We start from the raw sequence: 24,061 nt of genomic DNA, 5'->3' as shown, positions 1-24,061 counted from the left end.
GGAGTGGGGTTTAGGTATCCCGACCCCCCTAATGGGGCGTGAGGATCCCGACCCACTAAAACCCTACTCGAGTCTCCAGCCTCAATCCCCCCTGGCACCACCTTATCGGTATTACTTCAGGGAGAGGCTATTGTGCTTAATGCACTCGCTTAGATAACTACTGGACTATGGTAGTTAGGCTGTTTATTCGCCGTTGATCGGCTCTCCAGTGGTTTTGTAGCTCGAGTACAATCTGGGTAGCAGCCGCATTGACCGCTCCCCAGATGTCCGAGCTGGAACACATCTTTTGGACTAAGTTATCCGGGGTAGTGTCCTGTCCGCTCACTGCCATCATGCTGCTTCTCGCGTCCGCGAAATGAGGGCATATGAAGAAAGCATGTTCTGCCGTTTCCTCAACATCCACGCATTCGGGACACGCGGGGGACTCCGCATGCCCAAACTTATGCAGATACTGTCTGAAGCAACCATGCCCTGACAGAATCTGTGTCAGGTGGAAGTTGACTTCGCCGTGGCGCCTGTTGACCCACCCAGATAGTTCCGGGATAAGTCGGTGTGTCCACCGACCTTTTGTGGAATTAGACCATGCCCGCTGCCATGTGGTCATCGAGGCCGATCTTGTGGTACTCCGTATGCCTCTAGTTCCACGTTGGTTGAAGCACTCTACGTCTTCGCTGATGATAATGCCAATAGGCATCATACCTGCTAAGACGCAGATTGCGTCATGTGAAACTGTGCGATACGCACTCGCCACTCTCAAGCACATGAGACGATAGGTGCTTTCCAGCTTGGCTAGATAGTTTTTGGTACCTAACGCCGATTACCACAGCGGTCCGTCATACCTAAGTATAGACTGGACCACGTTGGCTAATAGCCTTCGCTTGCTGCCATATACCGCAGAGCTATTAGACATCATACGAGACAATGCCGAAATTGCTGTGGAAGCCTTCTTGCAGGCATAGTCGACGTGGCTCCCGAACTTGAGCTTGTCGTCGACCATGACTCCCAGAAGTTTTAAGGACCGCGTTGACGAAATAGTGCAGTCCCCGACACTGATCTTTGCTTGCTGTACCGACTTGCGGTTGTTCACCACGATGACCTCCGTTTTATGATGCGCTAGCTCCAGTTTCCTGGATCGCATCCAATCTTCAACAATGCTTATAGAGTGGGCAGCCGTCAACTCAACCTCTCTGATAGACCATAGACTTCCAGGGTGATGTCATCCGCAAAGCCGACAATCACCACCTCTACCGGGAACTTTAGCTTCAACACCTCGTCATACATGACGTTCCACAACACCGGGCCCAGTATGGAACCTTGCGGAACCCCTGCGGTGATTGGAACGCACTTCTGGCCCTCCTCCGTGTTGTAGCATAGCACACGATTCTGGAAATAATTTTCCAGGATCCTGTACAGCGACACCGGCACTTGGACGTTCCGAAGCGAGTTGGCTATGGAGTCCCAGCTAGCGCTATTAAACGCATTTCTCACGTCGAGCGTGACAACTGCGCAATAGCGAATACTTGTCCTCTTGCGCTGGATCGCCACCTCGGCTGTCTTAGTGACAGACAAGATGGCATCCACCGTAGATTTGCCTTTTCGGAAGCCGAATTGGTTCCTTGACAGACCGTTTGTACCCTCAGTGTACTGTACGAGTCTGTTAAGGATAACCCTTTCCAGCACCTTGCCGGCAGTATCGAGCAGACAGATCGGCCTATATGATGAGGGGGCACCCGGAGGTTTTCCCGGCTTCGGCAATAGGACCAGATTCTGTCGTTTCCATCTGTCCGGGAAGTTGCCAGCTTCCAGGCATCTACTCATTACTGCCCCGAATAATTCGGGAGCCTCCAGAATAGCCGCTTTAAGGGCCATATTCGGAATTCCGTCTGGTCCCGGTGCCTTGCTCACCTTTAGGGATTTAGCGATCTCAATGAGTTCCTCGTTTGTAACCGTTACTTCCTCCCCGACCTCTAAACCACCGTCGCCCACGTTACTTTGGATGTTCGGCACGGAGACCGACCATCCTACGCTATGGTCTGAGATACTGGAACTCACTGGAAGAGTTTTATTTTGGTAGTGGTCGATCTTCAGTATGTTTCAGTAGTTTCCAAATTGGCTACCGAAGAATACCTACTGAAGAGAACCAGTACCACAGAGAACAGACTACCAGGTAATTAACGAAAAGTGTGTAAAAGGTTTTTATGTAATCAACGAGTAATCTCACGATGGAGCACCCCTCGAGCTGTAAGTGACAAACTAAAACTTGATGTCGCTGCCATCGCTACTATGTAACTGCAGCACAAAGTAATATTGGTAAAGGTGCATGCATATTTTTTATGCGTTTGGCAAACTATTTCTGGAGGGCGCCACCGGCAGATTTTACACAAAAATCGATTACTTTCTTCGAGCCTGTTAATCTGTTTTCTGTGCCAGTACCAACAGCTTTTGTCTTTCCTTTTTACGCTCCTCTGTTTTCTGTTATTTCAGCATTTTGCCAGCAAGAACTCCATCGAAACTAGCAATAGTATATCACGGTGACCTTCTTACTGATTCTTCAGAAATTGTTAATCCTCCAACAGAGCTTGCTTTACTATCGGATCCCTTTCCTATTGAGCTTTTTGCTGCATGTCCAGTATAGCCGTACGTTTGGGTACATCGAAAAACTTTTTCAGAAGAGAGTCTCTTTTATCTTTTGCACCCTCTTTTCGAGATGTGTGCTTACTACGTATTGCCGTTTTCTGCCAGTAGCACAACATATGCTTAACAGTGTTCTTGGCACTCACTTTAAGCGGAAGTTTTGCCGATCGGAGCTGATAATAAAGCGCGGCCAATGCTTGACATATCTAGGTCCTACAAATTTCACAATGCGGTCACTTCTTAGCTTATGCCCCATGTTATATTTTGATAAATATCAGCAATGGTAGCGAAAGCCAAACAACACGTGCTGAAGAAACAGTTCGAACTGATGTGAAGTCAGTGTCATGCGATGTTATCTGGTATTAGTAAGTGCGTGATTGAATTAACGAACTTATTTTCATTCATTCACAGATACACACAAGCCGTAACTTATTTTACGTACAACTACAGTACCGTGTTTGTCATTACATTGGGGGTCGCTCATACAACTATTTCCTAGGGAGCGTTGGGAGACCACTTAAAGTTATTATAGGGACCTCTACAGTATATCATTTTATTTTGCGCAACAAAGCGAATATTTTGTGATGTTGAACTCATCGTTAAGTCTATTTTTTAGATATAATGGTTGGCCTAGTGTATATGGAGGCCTAGTGTACAAGGACGACTTTTTACAAAAGTGTTAATACACTTTCATTTGAGATACTACATACAAATGGTAGCAGACGTATCATTCTTAATTTATGTCACTCGAATAATTGAAACAATTACCTACCTATATAGTGTTAATCGGTTTACATAATAATTATTTCTTTGTCGTAGACCATTTGAGAACGGATCAACTACAAACTTTACCAAGGGTGCATTAATTCAACTGGCGGGTGAATGCAAGCGAGTGGAAGACGTTAGAACGGAAGACTTAGTACAAACGGCCGAAAAGTCGTCGGACCTAAGGCTGGCCGAATCAACGGCGGTTAGAATTACTCCACGTAACAATAATGTGATAATCACGTTTAGCTATGACGACAACCGATCCAGAGTAAGTATAGATTCTATTTTCCTAAAATAAGAAGGTATACGAAGAACTATGAGATCGTGTAATATTAATCACATGTACATCATGGGTCATACACAATTATGGGTCATTTTGGCTTTATCTGCCTCTTAATGCGTGAATATTATACTAATTGATTGATAAAATTGTTACTCATAAGTAGCACTGTTTTGGGTTCTCGAATTATGTCGAGAGTTGTCGGGGTTGTCTCGGATATAGACATATGAAATAGCGAATAAGTACAGATTAAAACTATTTATTCGTATATATGTAAAACATGTGTGACCGGACTAGCGCTTATACCGGAACTGTGTATCGGTGTTCTTTTTACGGCATCAGCTAGTGACAGCTTCAGCTGCCGCAGTAGAGCCTATTAAAGTGAAGCAGCGAATCCAGTGTTACCATCGCTGCTGCAGAATCGTCTCCAACATCTCCCTCTTTTAATACAGGTGGTACGGATCGAACCACTGAGGTGTTTTACGAATTCTGGAAGATCGACGAGGAAGAGTAGCCACTGGTTCCATCTCGACTGCCGACTCAAACTCGGATGATTTTGCTAACGATGAGGACGCAGATGACATCAGAGCAGGTGACAAATTCGATATTGTATCCGAAGACGGACGGCGTTGCGGAGTTGATGATTTACCCAAAGGAGTTGTTGGTTGTAAGGTCGCCGAAGAGCGCGAACACTGAGTGGAGTCAGCTGCTGGTAGATTTACATGTGTAGCCTCGGTTGGTTTAGGTGAAACTGAAGGGGCCAATACAATATCCAGTGGGAAAGGCTGTTGCAACTCCTTTGTTTGCGAACCTTCAAAAATAGTGGACGCTGTGCCATCCAACACACGACATCGAAGCTGATTGATATGCGAACGGATCAGACGGCGGCCTTCTATCCACACGTTGTACATCACATCACCGATTTTCTCCACAACTACACCCGGGGACCATCTCCAACTATTTTTGTTGTATACTTTTGCATAAACAGCTTCGTTTCGATTGAAAGATCTTTGATTATCGATTCTATTGTTGTTATCATTCGTTGCACGCACGGATGGTGGACGAAGTAACTCAAGATCAGTGCGAATTTTACGGCCGAACAAGATTTCAGCTGGTGATTTGTTTTCTGCTACACAACGATTTGGAGTACTCCTGTATGTAAGCAAAAACGTATCTAGTGCTTCTTCCATAGTTTTTCTCCCTTCTCGAATCTTTTTGACGGACCTTTTAAAAGTGTCTACGAACCTTTCAGCCTGGCCATTAGATTGTGGGTGGTATGGGGCGGTTGTAATGTGCTCAATGCCGTTAATGGTACAGAAGTTGGCAAATTCAGCGCTCGTGAACTGAGAACCGTTGTCGGTCACGAGGGTCACCGGCATTCCAAGTCTAGCGAAAATTCCCCGTAGTATGCTGATGGTGGCTATTGAAGAGATCCGCCTGGTTTGGATTACTTCAGGCCACTTAGAAAGGGAGTCGACTGCAATGAGGTAATAGTCGCCTTCAATTGGTCCGGCGAAATCAACGTGAACCCGCTGCCAGGGACCGGAAGTTTTCTGCCATGGAACTGGTGCAGCGTGTGGAGGTGAGCGAGCAACCGATGCACAATGCTGACATGCTTTTACGTAACCGATGACATCTTCGTCGATAGAGGGCCAATACACGTAACTTCTGGCGATTGCCTTCATACGCTGTACACCAGGATGGCCTCGGTGGAGCTGATTCAAACATTGTTTCTGATGCTGTTCCGGAATTACGAGTCGGTCAGCAAACAGGATACATCCATCTACCACGGTAAGCGACTCTTTCCTTGCTTGAAAACGTTTGATACCTGCCTGAACGATCTTGGATACAGGCCAACCATCTTTGACATAACGATAAACTTGGCGAAGCAATGGATCAGCTTGAGTGCTCTGAGCCACAACTCTAAAACTGAGAGGTAAAATATTAATCGTATCGGTGACTACTGACCTGACATCTTGTTCGAGATTGATACAGGCGATTATGTAATCCTCTTCTGGTTTAACATGCTGGTTGATCAAACGGGACAGCACGTCGGTGTTGCCAAATTTATCGGTTGGGATGTATTCTATGTCGAAGTCGTAAAGCAGCAGATTGAGAGCAAAACGCTGCAACCGGTTTGCCGTGTAAACCGGTATGCCCTTTTTGGAACCAAAGATCCGGAGTAGTGGTGCGTGATCGGTTTGTAGACGGAAATGCCGACCAAAAATCATCTTGTGGAATTTCGTCACTGCGAAAATAATAGCCAACCCTTCGCGGTCTGGCTGACTGTAATTCTGCTCTGCTTTCGTCAGCGCTCTCGATGCGTGTTGAACAACCTTGATGGAACCATCGGGAAATTTGTGGCTCAGGGTTGCACCGAGACCGATCGATGAAGCGTCAGCCGAAACAATTATTTCTTGCTTTGGGTCGTAGTGTGTCAGCAGAAGGTCAGATGACAAAATCTGCTTAAACCGCTCGAAAGCTTGCTGACATTCCGTGCTCCACCTGAATTTTGACTCATTTTTCAGCAAATTGTCTAATGGATAACGCAGCTGTCGCATATTCGGCACGAACTTGCCGTAAAAGTTGATCGCCCCGAGAAAAGAACGCACTCCTGAAACGTCGGTGGGAGCCGGGAGACTGACAATTGCTTGAATTTTTGCTGGGTCAGGCCGCAGTCCACAGCGATCGATGATGTAGCCCAAATAACGAACCTGCTGTTTACCAAAACTACACTTTTCGGCACGGATTGTGAAACCGAATTCCTGGATACGCTGTAAGACTGCCTTCAAATTGCGATCATGATCATCTTGAGTCTCTCCACCTACGATGACGTCATCTAAATAGCCCGATGCACCGTTCAGACCCGCCAGCATCGTATCTATGAGTTGCTGAAAAGCCCCGGGGGCTACTTTAACACCCGGTGGAAGACGATTATAATGGTATAGACCGCGGTGTGTGTTAATTGTTAACAGATGACGGAACTGCTCGTCAACTTCCACTTGTAAAAAAGCATCCGAGAGATCAATCTGGCTAAAAATTTTGCAGTTTGCCAGTTTGGCGAAGATATCTTCCGGAAGCGGCAGTGGATACTGGTGCGATCGAAGAGCTGAATTCAATCCTGTTGAGTAATCCCCACAGATTCTTATGTTTCCATTAGCTTTGCGGACTACGACGATGGGGGCGGCCCATTCAGAGTAGTCGACTGGTGTAACAATGTTAAGTTTTTCCAGTCTGTTAAGTTCCTGGTCAACAGCATCCTGCATTGCGTATGCTACCGGACGTTTCGCACAAAAAATTGGTCTTGCCTGTTCTCGCACTTCCAGTTTCAGTTTTGTTTTATTGCACAGTCCGAGTTCCTCGCTAAAAACTTTTGGAAACATTGCCTTGAGTGTTGCACTGGTCGTGGGCGAACCGGTAATCTGAGAACAAAATGTGTCCATGGGTGATGACCACAGACAGAAACTGTCGACTAAATCAGATCCGAGGAGTTGCAGCTGTTTATCCGTGACATACACCACACATACCCTACTGGTTTCGCCGATGGTAACCTCACATCGAAATTCGCCAACTAATGGTAAATAGTTCCCAGAAGCTGTTTTTGCCTTCACACTTGCTGGTGATAGTACTGGGCCGCCGATATTACTCCAAACCTGCCTGCTAATAACAGTGATGTCAGAAGCCGTGTCGAGCTGAAGCTGAACCTGTGTTCCATTCAATGCAACGGAAACGAATCGACGTCGCTTCTGCACGCTGCAAGCGTTAACGACGACCACTTTAGTTGCTACCGCTGAATTTCCTCGTCCTCTAGGTGATCTCCTTGCACTGTCGCAGTACCCTTCACGGTGTCCTATCTTACCGCAATCCGAACATTTATACGTTTTATAGGTACAGTCTCGAACGTAATGGAATGAACCGCAAAACCAACATGGTGTTTCAGGCTGTTTTTTCATCTCCCTTTCCGGAGGCTTTATAGGCAAGCGGTCCTGCTTGTTGAATCGTGAACCACTAAACCTTTGTTTGATGACATTAACTTGATCGGACGATGCGGACTCGATCATGGCGTTGTCATGTTTGAGGTTAAGGATTCGTTGGCATTCATTCGACAGTTGCTCCAGCGTAACATCATTGTTCTCCTCAATTTTCGAAAGCAACCGTGTCCGAGCCTCGGCATCACATTCGGACTTCAGTCCACAGACGAACATTAAGCATTTAAATTGTTCTTCAGAGAGTTTCCCCAGCTCAAATTCGACGCACGATTTATTGATCCGGCAAGCATAAGCAATGTGGTCCTCTGTAGGATGTTTAGCAATTTGGAGTGTCTTATATCGTCGACTAATTACTGACTCCTTCGCACCAAACAAGCCTTTCATTTTTGCCACTGTATCGGCGAATGAATGTTCTCGAGGAAGCGTGGGAAGTATAAAGGAAACATATCTTTCATGCTCGGCAGTGCCCAGTTTCCGAAGTAAAAGCCGGACTTTTGCTTCATCGTCCAAGCGAGCAGCATCCTTCTCAAACAGATCGTCGTACCTGGAGTACCACGCAGAGAATGTGACAGCACTGTCGGCCTCGTAACGAAACTCCTTGATGTTGCTGGCCAACGAATCGAGAATCTGCTCGGGATTTGATGGTACTTGCACGTTGATCGACGAAACTACATCACGGAAAAATGCTTGTTGCTGCTCGTCTTTCTGCTGCTGCCGTTGTAAGAACTGAGCCATCAACTGCTGATGCTGTTGTTGCTGCTGTTGCATCATATGCATAAATTGTGCAATTACGGGATCGACCGACGGTGGAACTTGAACTGGTGGTGGTGAAATAAACATCGGCTGGCCGGAACCATCCGGATGGTGCTGAGGTGGTAAAAATCCATGGTTAACTGGTATCCGGGAATGCTGTGCCTGTGGTATCTGTTGCTGGTCAACATCCGGAGGGACATTTTCCCTTTCCATATTACTTCTGCGTCGTTTACGCGCGGGTGAAGCAATTGTGGGTTAGATTTTTTTTGACACTATTTCACCCACTAAAAACGCGAATTCTCGTCGCCACTTTTGGGTTCTCGAATTATGTCGAGAGTTGTCGGGGTTGTCTCGGATATAGACATATGAAATAGCGAATAAGTACAGATTAAAACTATTTATTCGTATATATGTAAAACATGTGTGACCGGACTAGCGCTTATACCGGAACTGTGTATCGGTGTTCTTTTTACGGCATCAGCTAGTGACAGCTTCAGCTGCCGCAGTAGAGCCTATTAAAGTGAAGCAGCGAATCCAGTGTTACCATCGCTGCTGCAGAATCGTCTCCAACACACTGATAATTTGATCAATTATTAGATGATATTAAAATATAAATGCCCATAATTGTGTGTGTCCTATGATTGTGAATTGACTGTACAAAATTGTTTTGAGAAAGCCGATACACCAAATTCTTTTTTTACGCGGGGGATGCGTCCCGTGTAAAAAAAATCCGTGCAAAAAAAGAATTGGGTGTATTCAAATGTTGCTATTCATCGATAAAATTACTGATTCGGTTCGAAACACTTTCAAAGGTGGTTCCTAGAGTACTGAATTGAGAGACTGGCCATGTCACTCAAAAACTCGCATCATTAAACCAACGACTCTCACTGATTACGTGAAACGTGTATCGCTGGTTTAATGAAGACAAGTTCTCGCGAGCTACGGTCGACGTCATTGGTTGTTCAGCTGGCTCTAAACCAAAGAAAAAATTAAAAGTGCTCCCTGGAAAAGTGTTTCGCCAGATGAAATACCCAAACGAGACACGAAAATTTAATCTGAAACTGCCAACAAGCGAACAAACAAGCCCAAAACGGTCGCGTTGTGAAGATTATAATCTAACTCAAATTTTGTTTTCTTTTAAATAAAATAAAGTCAATTAATAGAAAATATCTAGATATATATGAATCTTAATTAATTCTCTAAAACTAATTATAATTTGACAAATAATCTTGTTGTTATAATGCAATTTATTCATTTGCTTAGAGGTGTCAAAAGTAGCCCCCCGCAATCTCTAAAAGAGATTTTTTAATCGCTATGAGAACAAAAAATTTATTTTTCAAGTGCCACAATTTTAATGTATACACAATGAATATACATTAAAATTGTGGCAATATATTCATCATTACGAAAGTTACATTTTCTTAAAGTCATAAAATTCAAATAAAGTGTCCAAAGAAGTCCCGCACGACGGTATCCAAAAATATGTTAGTAAAAGTCGTCCAATTTTAAATTAACAGGAAACAAAATGTTTGCATACTTCCTTAGAATTAAGTTTTATTGATTGATGTAATTCTTAGACTAGTAGTAATGTTTCTAACTATGGAAAGTTCTTCACCCCACGGTTTCTATTCGCCCCGTTTTACGGTATCTTGGAAGGTTGGTTGAATTATAGTACAATTTTACAATTAACACTCATCATCAACGATTACCGTTACCCAGCACATCAATCAATTTAGTACAATTATTGTACTAAATTGATAGATGTGCTGGCTAACGGTAATCGTTGATGACGAATATTAATTGCACAATTTTTGGTTACAAATCTGTCTTGTAAATACGATACTTCAGTTCTTCGATTGTTATTCAGAATAAGCTCTATTTTTCATAACAATAAACACTAATAATTATATTTTAAAATTACAGATTGACATCGAAGCAGCTATAGAGCATCCATTTTTCGTATACGGACAAGGCTGGGCCTCGTGCAGTCCAGAGAAATCATTACAGCAATTTGGCTTGAAGTGCCAGAGGCTGCAAGTTGGTGACATTTGTCTCTCTCTTATTTCCCGTGATAAACCAAAATCAAGCCATTCCTCTTCCTCATCTTCCTGTATGTCATATATGACGCTAACGCAGCCACATGTAAGTCATTACCAATCGTCGATACAGCAGCTACATCAACATGATATCAATGGTAATCATCAAACGGCACTGCACCATCAGTCGCCGTATCCGATTTCTCATCAAGTCCATCCACTGGAGAATTTGCGTTTGGCCAGAGAAAGAGTTGATCTTAACACCGGCCAGCCAGAAAAGCAGAAACATCAGCAGTATCTACCTCAAAACCTCTCCAGGAAAGCGCTTCCTCCATCTATGCCAAGTTCGGGTACGGTAACATTGGCTACATCCACATCATCCCGTTCATCCGGGGTACCTCCGTATAGCAGCCTCCCATCTGTGCCAGTCTTTTCAACGCCATTTTCTGCTGCTAATTTGAGCCAACCCTACGAACATAAACATTTCCTCCCAAAATCGTCATCCGATTCGCAGGCTTTAAATTCTAGGTCGCCGGCAAATAACTCTCACAGTTTCCGTGATTCAAACGATCAACCAGTTGCGATGATTATAGACCGATCTTCAATTCCTACTTCCTCGTCGACGACACCATATACTTCTGTAAACTCACTGATATCTTCAACATCAATATCGTCCTCCGTACTCAGTCCAAATAGAGTGGTAACAAGCAGCACTTCATTACCACCTACGAATTTGGCCAACGATAACGATGATGATGGCGTAATTGATGCGTCATTATCTCGAAAACGGCGCTGGTCAGCACCAGATATGTGTGAAGAAATTGAAGGAACGACACATGAACAGCAGTTGGTGCAATCAGGAACATCGCAGGAAAATTCGGCTCAGGTATCGTCAGCTAAAATACCCCATGGTAATTAAAGACCACGTAGTTTTAGGTAGTTTAACTACAATTTCCAAAAATAAGCGGAGAAAGAGACTGCCGTACTAAAATGTTCCACATATTTTGTGCATTAAGTACTTTTTTCACGATTAAATTCGACTGTTAATTAATAGTGGATTAATAGGATTAATCCACTTTTAGTGCCTACTAGGCGCAAAGTATCCGTGAAAACCTCAGTGAAATCCTATATCATTGAACGAATGCAAAGCAAGTGTTTGAAATATAGTTCTAGTAGGTTTAACTCCAAAACCCTAGAGTGTTGTTTACCATTTAAAATTAATTAAGGAATACCCCTTTTGTATTCAAGATTTTTTACCTAACGTAAAATTTCAAACTTATGCTATGCTTTTTTCTCGTTTGCGTGGGAACGTGTGACCTATCGTTGCATCTTGTGGTCACTGGCGGACGTTACTGACGCAGGTGTGCAATGCATCCTGCTGCATCATCGCTTCTGGGCAGTATATTCTGGTTCAGGCCTTGTTCTCATAATCATTTTTTTTATTATTTCTTCCATCGCTGTTGGTAGGGTAAACCGTAAACTCTTCCCCTCTTAAGCTGCTTTGCCAGAAGCAATTAGTATTGTTGATGATTGTCCATTAAAAGCGCATCTCGTGTAATCTGGAAGTTGACCTTAGTTTTGCGTTTTTTTTTTAAAACAAATATGCATTTTTCTAATGGTTGGCAATTAATTGCTATTGTAACACTAATCAATCTTATTGTTTCAAACATTTAGTTTAGTAATTTGATTTACCTTTACTGGTGGCTCTCGTTGGTTTAATGCTATATTTTGGAGACATTCGCTGGGTAACTTGTCGATCAGACCCATTCCATTCGCTAATGTGCCTGTTGCTGAACGTGTTTTGATTATAGTCTCGTTCTTGATGTAACATTGACTATTAACCTGTAGGGCACATTGTTCGAAGTTGATCAAATATAATCCGTTAAGAATTTGACAGTTATCACAGTAGTTTTATTGTACTTCTACTCCTGCGTTGTTGATAGGAATTGTTTCATTGTCAACCCTTTTGATGATTCCTTGATTTAAAAAGTTTTGAATACATTCTGTTGCTTGAGTGATTTGGGGTTTTCTGGTATACGAAAAAAATCGACTTCTCAGATTGCTCATATGATACCGTGAAAGCACCAGTCGCCGCGCAGTTCTAGTTGCTGCGCACCTGGCAATATTTTCATTAATTACATAAAATTAAGATAAAAGCATATAATTTTATGCATACAGTTCGGTTGTTACACTTTTTCTGTTTATGTTAAAGCAAAATAGACAACCAGGCGACGGTTGAAGAAGTAAAGAAAAAATAAATTCAAGCGGGTGATACCACCATCCGGGGTGAGATTGTGTCACGGGGGTGAGATTGTGCAAAAAACCAAAAATGTTTATTTGTGAAAATTTATCATATCTATAGAAACTGGTGACCTACATTCAAAATGATGATGAACATAACATATTTATTCATAACTTAGAATGGAATACAGATAATGTTAGCAAACAATTTAGCCTAAACAGGGTTTCAAAGTTCGCGATCAAAAATACACGGAAATAACGCTTGTAAAAAATGTCCCGCATACCAACTCCAACCAATTCAAACAAGAAATCGCATCAACTTGCTATCTTGAAGGTATATAAACTAATCATTTACAATGTATTGAAAGGTTATTATGCGTTGGATAAGTTTTGATTACGAAAATAATATTTTTCGAAACTTTGTACTTTTCGAGCTTCACGGGGGTGAGATTGTGCCAAGCCATAATGATCGATCCAATTTGTAGATTTCACATACACAACAAAAATACGTCAGTATACACCAGTACACTCACATTCTTTACTATTGAGCACAATATTTTGATAGATTAGATTGCATCATCCATTTTAAATAATAATTTAAATAATTTAAATAATTTAAACTAATTTTTGCTTTTTCTCTGGAAATTTCCGATACTTTGAATAAACACTCTAATATAAGACGAATATATTATACCGTGTATAAACTGCCAGTTTTAAGGAGGCGGGTGGGATAGGCCACATGTTCTGCGGCCGCGGGTTCTCGAACGAAGTAATGGTTACTTTTGTTAAATGATCAAATAGGTATGCCCCCTTAGAATACACCCTTTCATATATCTCCCCCTTGTTAACCCTAGAAACGTTACTGGCTATATAAAGGCTGTCCATTGACTACGAACTCGTTTTTAGTTATTTCAGATCTTTCCGGGTTATTTTCGTTCATACATTTCGTATGATGCGTTGTTTTTGGGCGACCCCCTGCCCCTAATAGTCCACTTAGTTCATGGATGGCCCCATGTGAACTACTTTATACTGATATTTATGTGTATTGTTTATAAACATGGTAATGTTCACTGTTTAGGTTTTTAGCCTAACTTTATGTTTTTGGCACAATGTCACTCCCTAGAAGGGGTGAGATTGTGCCAAAGTTCAAGCCCTTCCAGTAAAATTAGGTTTCATTGTAAATAAACCATCTCTACGGTAGTTGTTAATTGAACAATTTAGTATATATTGACAGGTTTGAAATCAACTTAGTTCCTAAATTGTGTGTATACTAAAAATATATGCTTTTTTGGCACAATCTCGCCCCGGATGACGGTACTACAAGACGCCATCTTTGCAAATTTGTTAGCTGACAAACTAAAAAAGTGCAAGTTACGTTTCGAGCCGGGTGGTTCACTTTTTTAAAAACTACCGACTGATACGGAGTGCTATTGTAGACTGATTTATTGAAATAAAGTTGTACATTTGAACACCTGAACATAAATGCTTTTTTGCCTACGAGGCTATTCCTCGGCCTAGCGACTACCTAACTCCTGACCTACCAGCAGGCTTGCAAGAGCCTCACTCATGTGCTGTATTTGAGGCGAGCATGGCAACGAAACACTTCGTTATTTTTAACCTCATAGTGAGCCTTGAAGTGTTTCAACACGAAGCTCCCGAATCATTGGAAAACTGCACTTCATGAAATATTCCATTTGAAGAGCGCTTGAAGAGCAGCTTTACTACACATTGAGGATTGCACATTGAAAAATTTCAATGGAATATTTGCTTTAGAAGATATTTCTTCAAATCTTATTTATTTACGCACAGTTACTTACATTCACTTTTTATGTTTCATACGAAAGCTATTTTTTGAAAATCTACACAACACAAAGATTATGAAAAGCATCAAATTTCTTGAAATTATTTTGGGAAGTAATTTTTCATTGCTCTGAAACAATTTGATGATTGGTCCTCGGAATGGCCATTCTGCAACGGGTTCTCGTAGGGATCCGTGTTGTCATGGATGTTTTTGGATAGAATACCGACAATATGGATATCAAAATTCATCATTGTTTTGAGACATTTTGATGATTTATGATCGAACTATACGGTGCTGGCCTTACAAGCCAGTCGTCGTATGTTTGAATTTCGGCCGGGAGGTGCTGCTATAGAGTCAGTAGGATCATTGCACTAGCCCCGTAAATGTCCTGTACTCTAATAGTCGGCTGCAAAGTCTGTCGATAAATAAGGGTCAAGTTCTCAACAGAGCGTTTATACCCATGGCTTTGCTTATTACTGATAAAAGTCCCGCGGAAATTTGTTCCAGAATCGTCCTACCGTGGACAAATCATCAGATAGAGTCAAAACCATGAAAAACGATCTTCAGAGGTAAATTTTTAAATTTGTATACCCTTATTGCCGGTGTTGCCAGCCAAATACTTCTACGGCCGCATGAAGCCCTAAGGGAAACCGTTGCAGAATAGGCATTCCAAGTACCAATCATCATATTGTTCCAAAGCAATGAAAAATTACCTTCCGTTGTAATATGAGGTATTTTGAAATCCGTTCTGGTTTGAGAAATGAATTGTTAGTGTTGTTTTACTATTCTAAACAGAAATTTAGAAGTTGAAATTTGAAAAATTATTGAAAAATAACATTATTTCCTTAATCTCCACTGGTCGCAGTGGAAAATGTACCCAAAAAAGAAAAAAAAAAATCTCGGATAAATTTGCCAATACCGGTTTTTATCAAAAGTGTCCAATATCGATCGCTCAACTTTCACCCCTCGTTGAAATTGTCCTCAGATAATTTAGTGATGTTAACATTTTATTGCTAATACTCGCCCACCTCTATGATTAACGTCACTACTGGCCTTACAAGCCAGTCATCGTATGTTCGAATCCCGGGTTTGAGAGGCTGTTAGAGTCAAATTATTATAACTCTGGCGCCGTAATTACCTTGCACTCTAGCAGCTAGCTGCAAAATCTGTCGTATAAAAACAGAAGGTTCAGTGTTAACATTGGAATGTACCACCTAGGTTTTGCTTCTATATCTCTACATGTTCTGGTTTATAGGTCTGACCGTTCTCATCTCATAAACCATTATTTGCTTTTATAGTGAAAACTGATAGAAAAATGATTGCAAAAATAAATTTGAAGGTAAATTTATGATTAACATTCGTATAAGAAAATCGTAATTTATTGATTTACATTTATATACAACGTACATTTGCAATTCCTATCAAAAAAAATTAAGTTGATAAAGCATACTTGGCATTTTGAACTATGAATATTATAAACATAAACTGTACTAGTCCATAGATCATTCTTGAAAGTTGCTAGTAAAAAATAAGTATATTTGGTAAAATAATGTTGCAGCAGAATAAAAAAACTATAGCGATAAAACGCATAATGTGATGATAAATTTATGCAAATTCAGCTTGAGTTTTGCTCTCTGAAGCCAAGTGTCCACTATAGAGTTTTTCAGGTAGAGCTAGAGAAAAATCTCACGTAGAGTTAGGTAGAGTAGTGTATACACCCTGTAGAGCTCACTGATAGAGCTCTACAGCAACTCTATGGGAGAGTTCTCTACTACAAAAAACTCTAAAGTGTATACACGTTCGTTTTGTGTTTGGTAGAGCTCTACATATACTCTACGCTTGATCTAACCTGCTAGATAGAGCTGTAGAGAACTCGGTAGAGAACGATTTCGTTTTTGAAACTATTTCAGTTGAGTCGAGCAGTTAAATCGAGTAGTCTAGTCGAGAAGCTGAATCGGGCAGTCGGGTCGAGCAATTGAGTCGAGTAGCCGATTCGAATAGTCGAATCGAGTAGTTGAATCGAGGTTCAGTCGAACAGCTGAGTCGAGTAGTCCAGTCGAGCATTTGAATCGAGTAGGCTAGTTGAGAAATTAAATCGAGCAGTATTATTGGACAGTCCAGTCAAGCAGTTCAATCAACCAGTTCAGCCGAGCAGTCAAGTCGATCGGTCCAATCGAGCAGTCGAATTCAACAGTCCAGTTGAGCAGTCCTGTCGAGCAATCAAATCGAGCAGTATAGTCAACCAATCCAGCCGAGCAGCCTAGTCGACCAGATGAGCAATCGAGCAGTCTAGCAGTCGACCAGTAAGGTGACTGAGAATAGAGCCCATGCTACGAAAGCATGACGCCCTGTCATGTTTTGCGTAGTTTTGCGATCATTGCAGCGTAGCCAACCTTCCAGATTTGTCTGGATTTTCCAGACTTTTTGATGCCTAATCAGACCAAAAAAGACGGTTTTCAAACATTGTCTTCCATTAGGCCAGATGACAGAGGCCAGATTTTTGGCAGACATTTTTATTCTAGTTTTCCAGATTTTCGTAAAAACCGGTAGGCAATGCTGGATCATTGTGTAAATTACAACCACCCTACCTGTCAATTATTACCAAAAAATGGCCCATCATAATGTAAAATTACTTTCTTGGACAATAAAAATATTATATGAGGTAGTATAATTTCACTTAAAAATAAAATATTCACTTGAATTTCCATTTGGCCTGTAATGTGCTATATTTCTGACATTTATCTTACGCACACTTTGCTGTATATACATAGGTACACAATTTGTTCGCAGCAGTTGTATCAGAAAAATATGGCGTCATGTTGCGAAATCGGTTCAAAAGCGAAATTGTTCTCTACAGCTCTATCTAGCAGGTTAGATAGAGCGTAGAGCTCTACCAAACGCTATGTTGACATAGTGTTTGGTTGAACTCTACGCTCTACAGTTTCCCCAGTGGACACACCCCGTAGAGTGCGTGGTAGAGCTCTACGTAAAATTTCTCTACGGCTTCTCTAGGTGGAGTGGTAAAGTGGTAGAGACGCCTTATAGTGTACACACAGCTGGTAGAGTCTCTACGCTCTACGCTTTTTACTCTACCAAAATAACTCTATAGTGGACACTTGGCTTGAGGATTTTCGAACTTGCTGTAAATACTACTCTTCAAACTTTGGTACCTTGCTGCCCATATTACTATGATTATATCCAAAACATAACAAATGTTTTAATTCCGGAACACATCCTCGTAATATCAGATTTCCGGAAACCAGCTGAACCAATTCCGACTCTGTTGGCACCATACTAGAAGTGGATATGTTCGTGAATCTTTGGGTACTAAGAGAATTCAAATTGGTCGAAAATTGCCAAAGTTTCAAGCATTTTAATTTGTGGTACCCGGGTACGCTTGTCGAGCACATAACGGTTAATTTTGATGAAGGTCATGATTTCAATAAACAAGTTTAAATTTCTGCATCTCGTGATTTGTGCCCAAATTTTACCCCAAAAATTACCCAAAGTCAACTTTAGCAAGATGCACAATTTTGAGTTTGATAGCTTTTGAGCTGACTTGTGTGAGCGTGAAATATTTCGCTCCCGAAAACTCTGAATTTGCACTTCAAGGCAATCGGGAGGAGCTTTTTATTTCTACTCAGAGCGATATGGTAGCACAACGTAGCAGGCATGATGCATATGTTCTTCGGTGCATTTGCACTTCAGTATTGATGAAGATGAAAATTTTTTCAGAGTGAGCCATGGAACTGCTCTTGTGAGTTTGAAGTGTTTTTGCAAGCCTGCCTACCAGGTATCAGGTATCAGCATCTTTGGCGTTCCTCACAATCATGTGGAAGATTTGTGCCTTGCCCATCTTGCCGTGTCATCAGCTCGCTGAATCGTAGCCACATGATAATTTAGTCTGCAGTGACCAGTCAGTGATCTGACAAGAATACTGCAATTTACCTTTGAGTGTTGCAAAAGAAATTTCGCAACCTTCTCACAAGGCTTAACAATGAAACTTTTCGTTTGACGACAAGTTTCAAGATTTTCCCAATAACGTACATGTTCAGATGAAAACCAAGATCGAATCTTTTGTTTTATCCAACATGCCGCAATTGGTAAAGCAGGTTCCGGTCCGAAAACCGACTTTTCTGCTCCAGATCTTGCTAGTTCATCAGCCCATTCATTTCCGGTAATACCAGAATGGCCAGGAACCCAAACCAGACGAACGGCATTTAGAATGCTTAGTTCTTCTAATTGGGTGTGGCAGGCGATGACTGTTTTAGATTTAGAATTAGCCGCACAAAGGGCTTTTATAGCGGCTTGACTGTCAGAACAGAAGTAGATAATCTTGCCTATCAGTTCTTTCTGAAGTGCAAACTGAGCTCCGCACATAATTGCAAAGATTTCAGTTTGAAAAACGGTGCAGTAACTACCCAACGAATAGGATTCCTCCAATTCCAGCTCACGGCAGTAAACACCAGCACCCGCGCGATCTTCGTACAAGGAACCATCGGTATAACAGACCACATAGTCGGAAATTTTCCTTTCCATGTAGCCTGACATCCAATCCTCTCTAGGAGGAAAGTCACTTGAGAAAGTCCTATACGGGAAAGTACGCATGAGCGTTACATCGCTAGGAGCAAGGGCAAACTTGTCCTCAGCAACAATTTGCGACCACAATCGAGTATGACCAGTGGAACCGTCCACAGACTGCCAAAGGCCAATCGCGTGTAGTCGTTAAGCACATATTAGTGCCTCTTGCTTCAGGTGGAAGTGTAGAGGTTTAATATTGAAAATAGCTTCTAGGGCGGCACTAGGAGTTGTAGTAAATGCACCAGACATTGCCATTAAACACATCCTTTGAAGATGGTTTAGCTTTGTCTGGACAGTCACAACTTCTCCTCTTTGCCACCATACAAGACAACTATACGCCAGTATTGGTCTGACAACGACCGTGTATAACCAGTGTATGTATTTGGGTTTAAGCCCCCAAGAGTTGCCAATTGCTCGTCTACATTGCCCAAAGGCCATGCACGCTTTTTTAATTCGGAAATCAATATTTGTGGACCAGTCAAGCTTGGAGTTGAGAATCAACCCCACGTACTTCACTTCGTTCACAACATCAACATCCGAATCGTAAACGCGCAGAGCGCGAGCTCCATTGGTATTTCTACGTCTTGAAAATAAGACGATAGATGTTTTGCTCGGATTTACCGAAAGTGCAGTTTCTTGGCACCACGTTTCCACGACGCGTAGTGCTTGCTGCATTAAGTCAAATAAAATGAAAAAATTGCAATTGTTTATAAAAATGCACTATTTAACTATTGAAAAACAATCGAGAGGAGGTATGGTATACCAATTTCGAAAGCTTGTGCAATAGTGAACACATCTGGTAGAAAGTCATTTTTTGATATTACAAACTATGTTTACAATCAGCATTTAAAAAATAATAATTTTTCCAAATTACAATACTTTAAAAAATCATATCTTGCGAATTCCAACAGTAACATCGAAATACAAAAATACGTGTCGAATTTTTTTGAACAAAGAACGTAAAAAAAATGTTCCGGAGAGAAAAAAAATTTTGACTGTAAATTTCCCGTGGAATGACCCTTATGCACTTTCCAACTACTAGGATGAGATAGTCATCCGCAAAACCATATGACGGATAGCCTAGACCATTGAGTTTCCTCAGTAGGCCATCCGCCACAAGGTTCCATAAAAGAGGCGAGAGAACGCCACCTTGTGGACATCCACAAACACTTTGCTTCCAAATGCTTGCTTGCCGTAAGGACGAAAAAAGCAATCGGTTACTAAGCATTTGTTCTATCCACTTTATGATTATTGAAGGCACATTATGATAACGAGCAGCCTCCAAAATGGAAGCGAAAGATACGTTATCAAACGCGCCTTCAATAGCCGAAAAAGTTCCTAAGCAAGATTCCTTTTGTGAAAAAGCAACCTCAATTTTATCCGCCACATCATGTAATAAAGTGATTGTAGACTTGCCACTTTGATAAGCATGTTGTGCTGAATGAAGAGGAACTTCTACTAAGCTTGTTTCGCGGATGTGGTGATCAACAATCCGCTCAAGTGATTTAAGCAAAAAAGACGTTAGACTGATTGGTCTAAAACTTTTTGCTTGCTCGTATGTCGCGCGTCCACCTTTAGGAATAAACTTAATGGTTATTTCACGCCATTGAGTTGGGATGTACCCAATAGCAATACTACACACAAACATCCTTCTCAGATTCTCAGAATGTGTTTGAGTATATGCACAAACAATCTCCAACACAGATCAGACAGCAAATTGTAAGCGAAGCCAATTATGTTGGCCAGAACGCACTTGGTGTAAAACCCATAAGGGAAATTGGGCAGGACTAGTATGCTGTTCCCACAAAACGCAAGGGACAACAAAGATCGACCGTACCAGAGCCCCGCATGGCACAGTAGGGGCAAGATGCCCAAAACACTCCGTTCGCGACTGGCATGTTTTCACCCCTCCAGCCATTCAGTCATCGGCACGGAGTAGACCTTGACTTAGGGGCTCCTGATTTGCCGACTCCCGGCAGGATCAGGTCCCGTGGCTCAATTTTTGCCCAAACGTACAATTCGGCACCAACCGCCAAAGGGCGTAACTGCAGATTGTGTAAAACAGACCGATTAAGAGTCTCTCTCTCTCTCTCTCTCTCTCTCTCTCTCTCTCTCTCTCTCTCTCTCTGTGCTAAGCCAGCTGAGAAAATAACTCTCTCCCGGTGTGCCCACACCCCGCAGCCGCGCCCTCCGAAAAACCTGCGCCGAACTGCATGATTAGGTGGCCGGAAACCACACGGCGAGTGTTCCACCTTCTCTGTCTGCATACGACAACCAAGGTTGCGTACCACCAGGTGCGCAACTTTGGCTACCGTACCCCAGCCGGCACCTCGTGGAGGTAGAGATAGGAGTTAGAAAACAGAGGTGATATATTTGCACATGTTCACTCATTTGCCAGCTTCTTGAATAGTAAAGAGAAAAACTTGAGATTCGGTTTGCCCTTGTAATTTGGGGCTAGTTTTTGTACCTCCTCTTGGGTGTACTTCTTTTCATTAGGTTTTTGGCTTTCTTCTTTCTTCTGTGCCTCCATAATGAATTGTGCTTAGGTTGAGATTGAAAAATCTTTGTTAAAGCTTTGAAGTTTTGTTTATCTCTCTCTAGATTCAGCTCTTCAAACTTCTTTAAAAAAACTACCGACTGATACGGAGTGCTATTGTAGACTGATTTATTGAAATAAAATTGTACATTTGAACACCTGAATATAAATGCTTTTTTGCCTACGAGGCTATTCCTCGGCCTAGCGACTACCTAACTCCTGACGTAGCACTTAATGTGCTCGTGGCTCGGTGCGCTGGGTGGCGACTGCCTTCGGTGCAGGAAATTCCGTCCTTCGGTGGAAACTACTCTTCCCCTAGTGTTGAGCCTCCATCGATCCGATGGCGTGAATGGGTTTCGTTTATGATTACTGTAGCGGCTTGTTGTCTGATCTTGAATAAAACGTAGATAATGAACAGAAGTATTATAGTGGATGAGGAGGGAATTGGCGGTGTTTGATTTTTCGTGGGTAAGTTGCTGCGCGGAGTGGGTAGTGGAAGAGAATTTGATGGGTTGAATGGTGCATTCCGGGCCTTTAAATTTAAATATTCCACACGGTAGTGGTATGCTTGTGCGAGACTTTTTGGTCTGTAATTTTTACAAAATAACGAGAGCGGATCTCCCAGCCCAGGCATGAACGTGTCTAATGCGATCATGTTATAAAGTCTGATCAGGACCGACTCGTGTCCTCGCCACTGATCTCCATATGAATCGCAGAGCTGATTAAAGTAATCATTTCCGTGATCCGGCTGTAATATGTCTCAATCGACTCGTCCCTAGTCTTCGACATGTCCTTAAGTTGACTGTCGAGAGTCATGAGATCGCGCTTATCAGCATAGTACAGCCGCAATGTTGATTTTATTGCCTCCCACTCAACAGGAGTGTTATTAGTAACGAGCACATCACTTGCTTCGTCTTTAACTTTTCGCCTGATCGTTTTAGTTATCAAGTGGTATTGGAAAGTATTCGCTCCGTCTGCGAATAATTCTAAAATATCCTCTACGTCGAGGATCCATTGCGATAAATTTCTCGGATTGCCTCTGAATTTCGGCAAATCCGAAACGATAGCACGAATTCTCCCGCGGTCGTGAAAAGACAAATTTGTGTCTACCACGAATCTGCCGGTGCCGGGAGCAGGTGCCGGTGCAGGTTGGGGGTTTGGATTTGGATTTGCCATATCGAGAGATAGCAGATCGAATAAGTTAGCTAGATTTTCAATTTCGATTAAAATTTTTAAATTCGGGTAAAACAATTTACACTTTTTACTTTTTTTCAAGGCTTATGATATTTTTGTTTCCTGAATTTTTTTTTTGATGTTTATGTTAGTACTCTCGAGGAACTTCTGTGATATTGCAGTGAGTCGGTTACGGGTCCACCCAGGTGGTCCGGCCTCGTCACTCTGAGTTAGTAAGGATTATTGGATTCAAGACTAACAGCAAGCGGTCTTGTTTTAGTTCACTGATTTTTCTTAAAATTATGCGTTAATTAAACTTCTTAATTTTAGTTTGGGTAGTTACAATAAAAGCAGGAGACAAATCATCTGTCGCGGGACAACGCCGAATTCTGTAAGTCCTATTTTTGCCGGGGTGTGGGATGTCCTTTGTTGAGATGACAGTGCAATCCTTCGCTGTACTTGGCACCACAAATCAGCCGGTTGACGGTTGATGGCTCTGAGTCCGCATGTCCAAATTCCTTGAAGGTTAGCTCGGATTGGCTTCGTTCACGCAGCAAACTTATACGATTACTGTATTACTCGCGAAAGGGTCCCGACTTCGGGCGCCAGTTACGTTTCAAGCCGGGTGGTTCACTTTTTGAAAAAACGGAGTGCTATTGTAGACTGATTTATTGAAATAAAGTTGTACATTGAACACCTGAACATAAATGCTTTTTTGCCTACGAGGCCTCGCGACTACCTAACTTCTGACGTAGCACTTAATGTGCTCGTGGCTCGGTGCACTGGGTCGCGTCTGCCTTCGGTGCAGGAAATTCCGTCCTTCGGTGGGAACTTGCATAATTGAATTTAAAAGTTTCTTGTGACGCGTAGCAAAAATATTCCACAAAAATGGAAACGAGAAGTGAACTAAACATTTCTTCATATGAAATGCTGCACATTTTGATCGTTGTTGCATTTTTGCTGGTATTTTCGAGTGTGCGACCTTTGGTACAGCGTACAGCTAAAATATTACCTTATCCTATGGCCCGCGTGGGTCTTTGGAAGATAGCATCTACTTATAGAACTAGGAAAAGGTTATGGAGAATGTTAAAATGTTCTATTGTACAACAGTTTTTCTAAAGGGAGGGATTGTTTTTCGAATTTTTCTTCTTCGAATTTTTGTGCATATTGCGTAGAATTTATTTTTCTGCGCAACAGTATTTGTGGTGTCGGGTTGGTATGCTCTTAATATAGTATATCTATACTGGTAGATTCGTGGCAACGCAACTG

The 24,061-nt window shown here is 42.0% G+C and overlaps 1 protein-coding gene across 1 annotated transcript in view; it reads left to right on the top strand.

Moving 5' to 3' along the window:
- The window catches only part of LOC128745097 (ataxin-1), a 44,059-nt gene extending 32,635 nt beyond the window's left edge, over nt 1–11,424 (top strand). The window contains exons 4-5 of the mRNA XM_053842083.1: nt 3,454–3,670; nt 10,348–11,424. Coding sequence (XP_053698058.1) covers nt 3,454–3,670; nt 10,348–11,379 — 1,249 coding nt within the window. The 3' untranslated portion in view covers nt 11,380–11,424. The remainder of the gene's footprint in view (nt 1–3,453; nt 3,671–10,347) is intronic.
- Nucleotides 11,425–24,061: the final 12,637 nt, after the last annotated feature.

Source organism: Sabethes cyaneus, chromosome 1 (genome assembly GCF_943734655.1).
Source record: "Sabethes cyaneus chromosome 1, idSabCyanKW18_F2, whole genome shotgun sequence".
NCBI lineage: Eukaryota > Metazoa > Arthropoda > Insecta > Diptera > Culicidae > Sabethes > Sabethes cyaneus.
The sequence above is the reverse complement of the archived record's forward strand: the minus strand, read 5'-3'. Positions and strand labels throughout refer to the sequence as shown.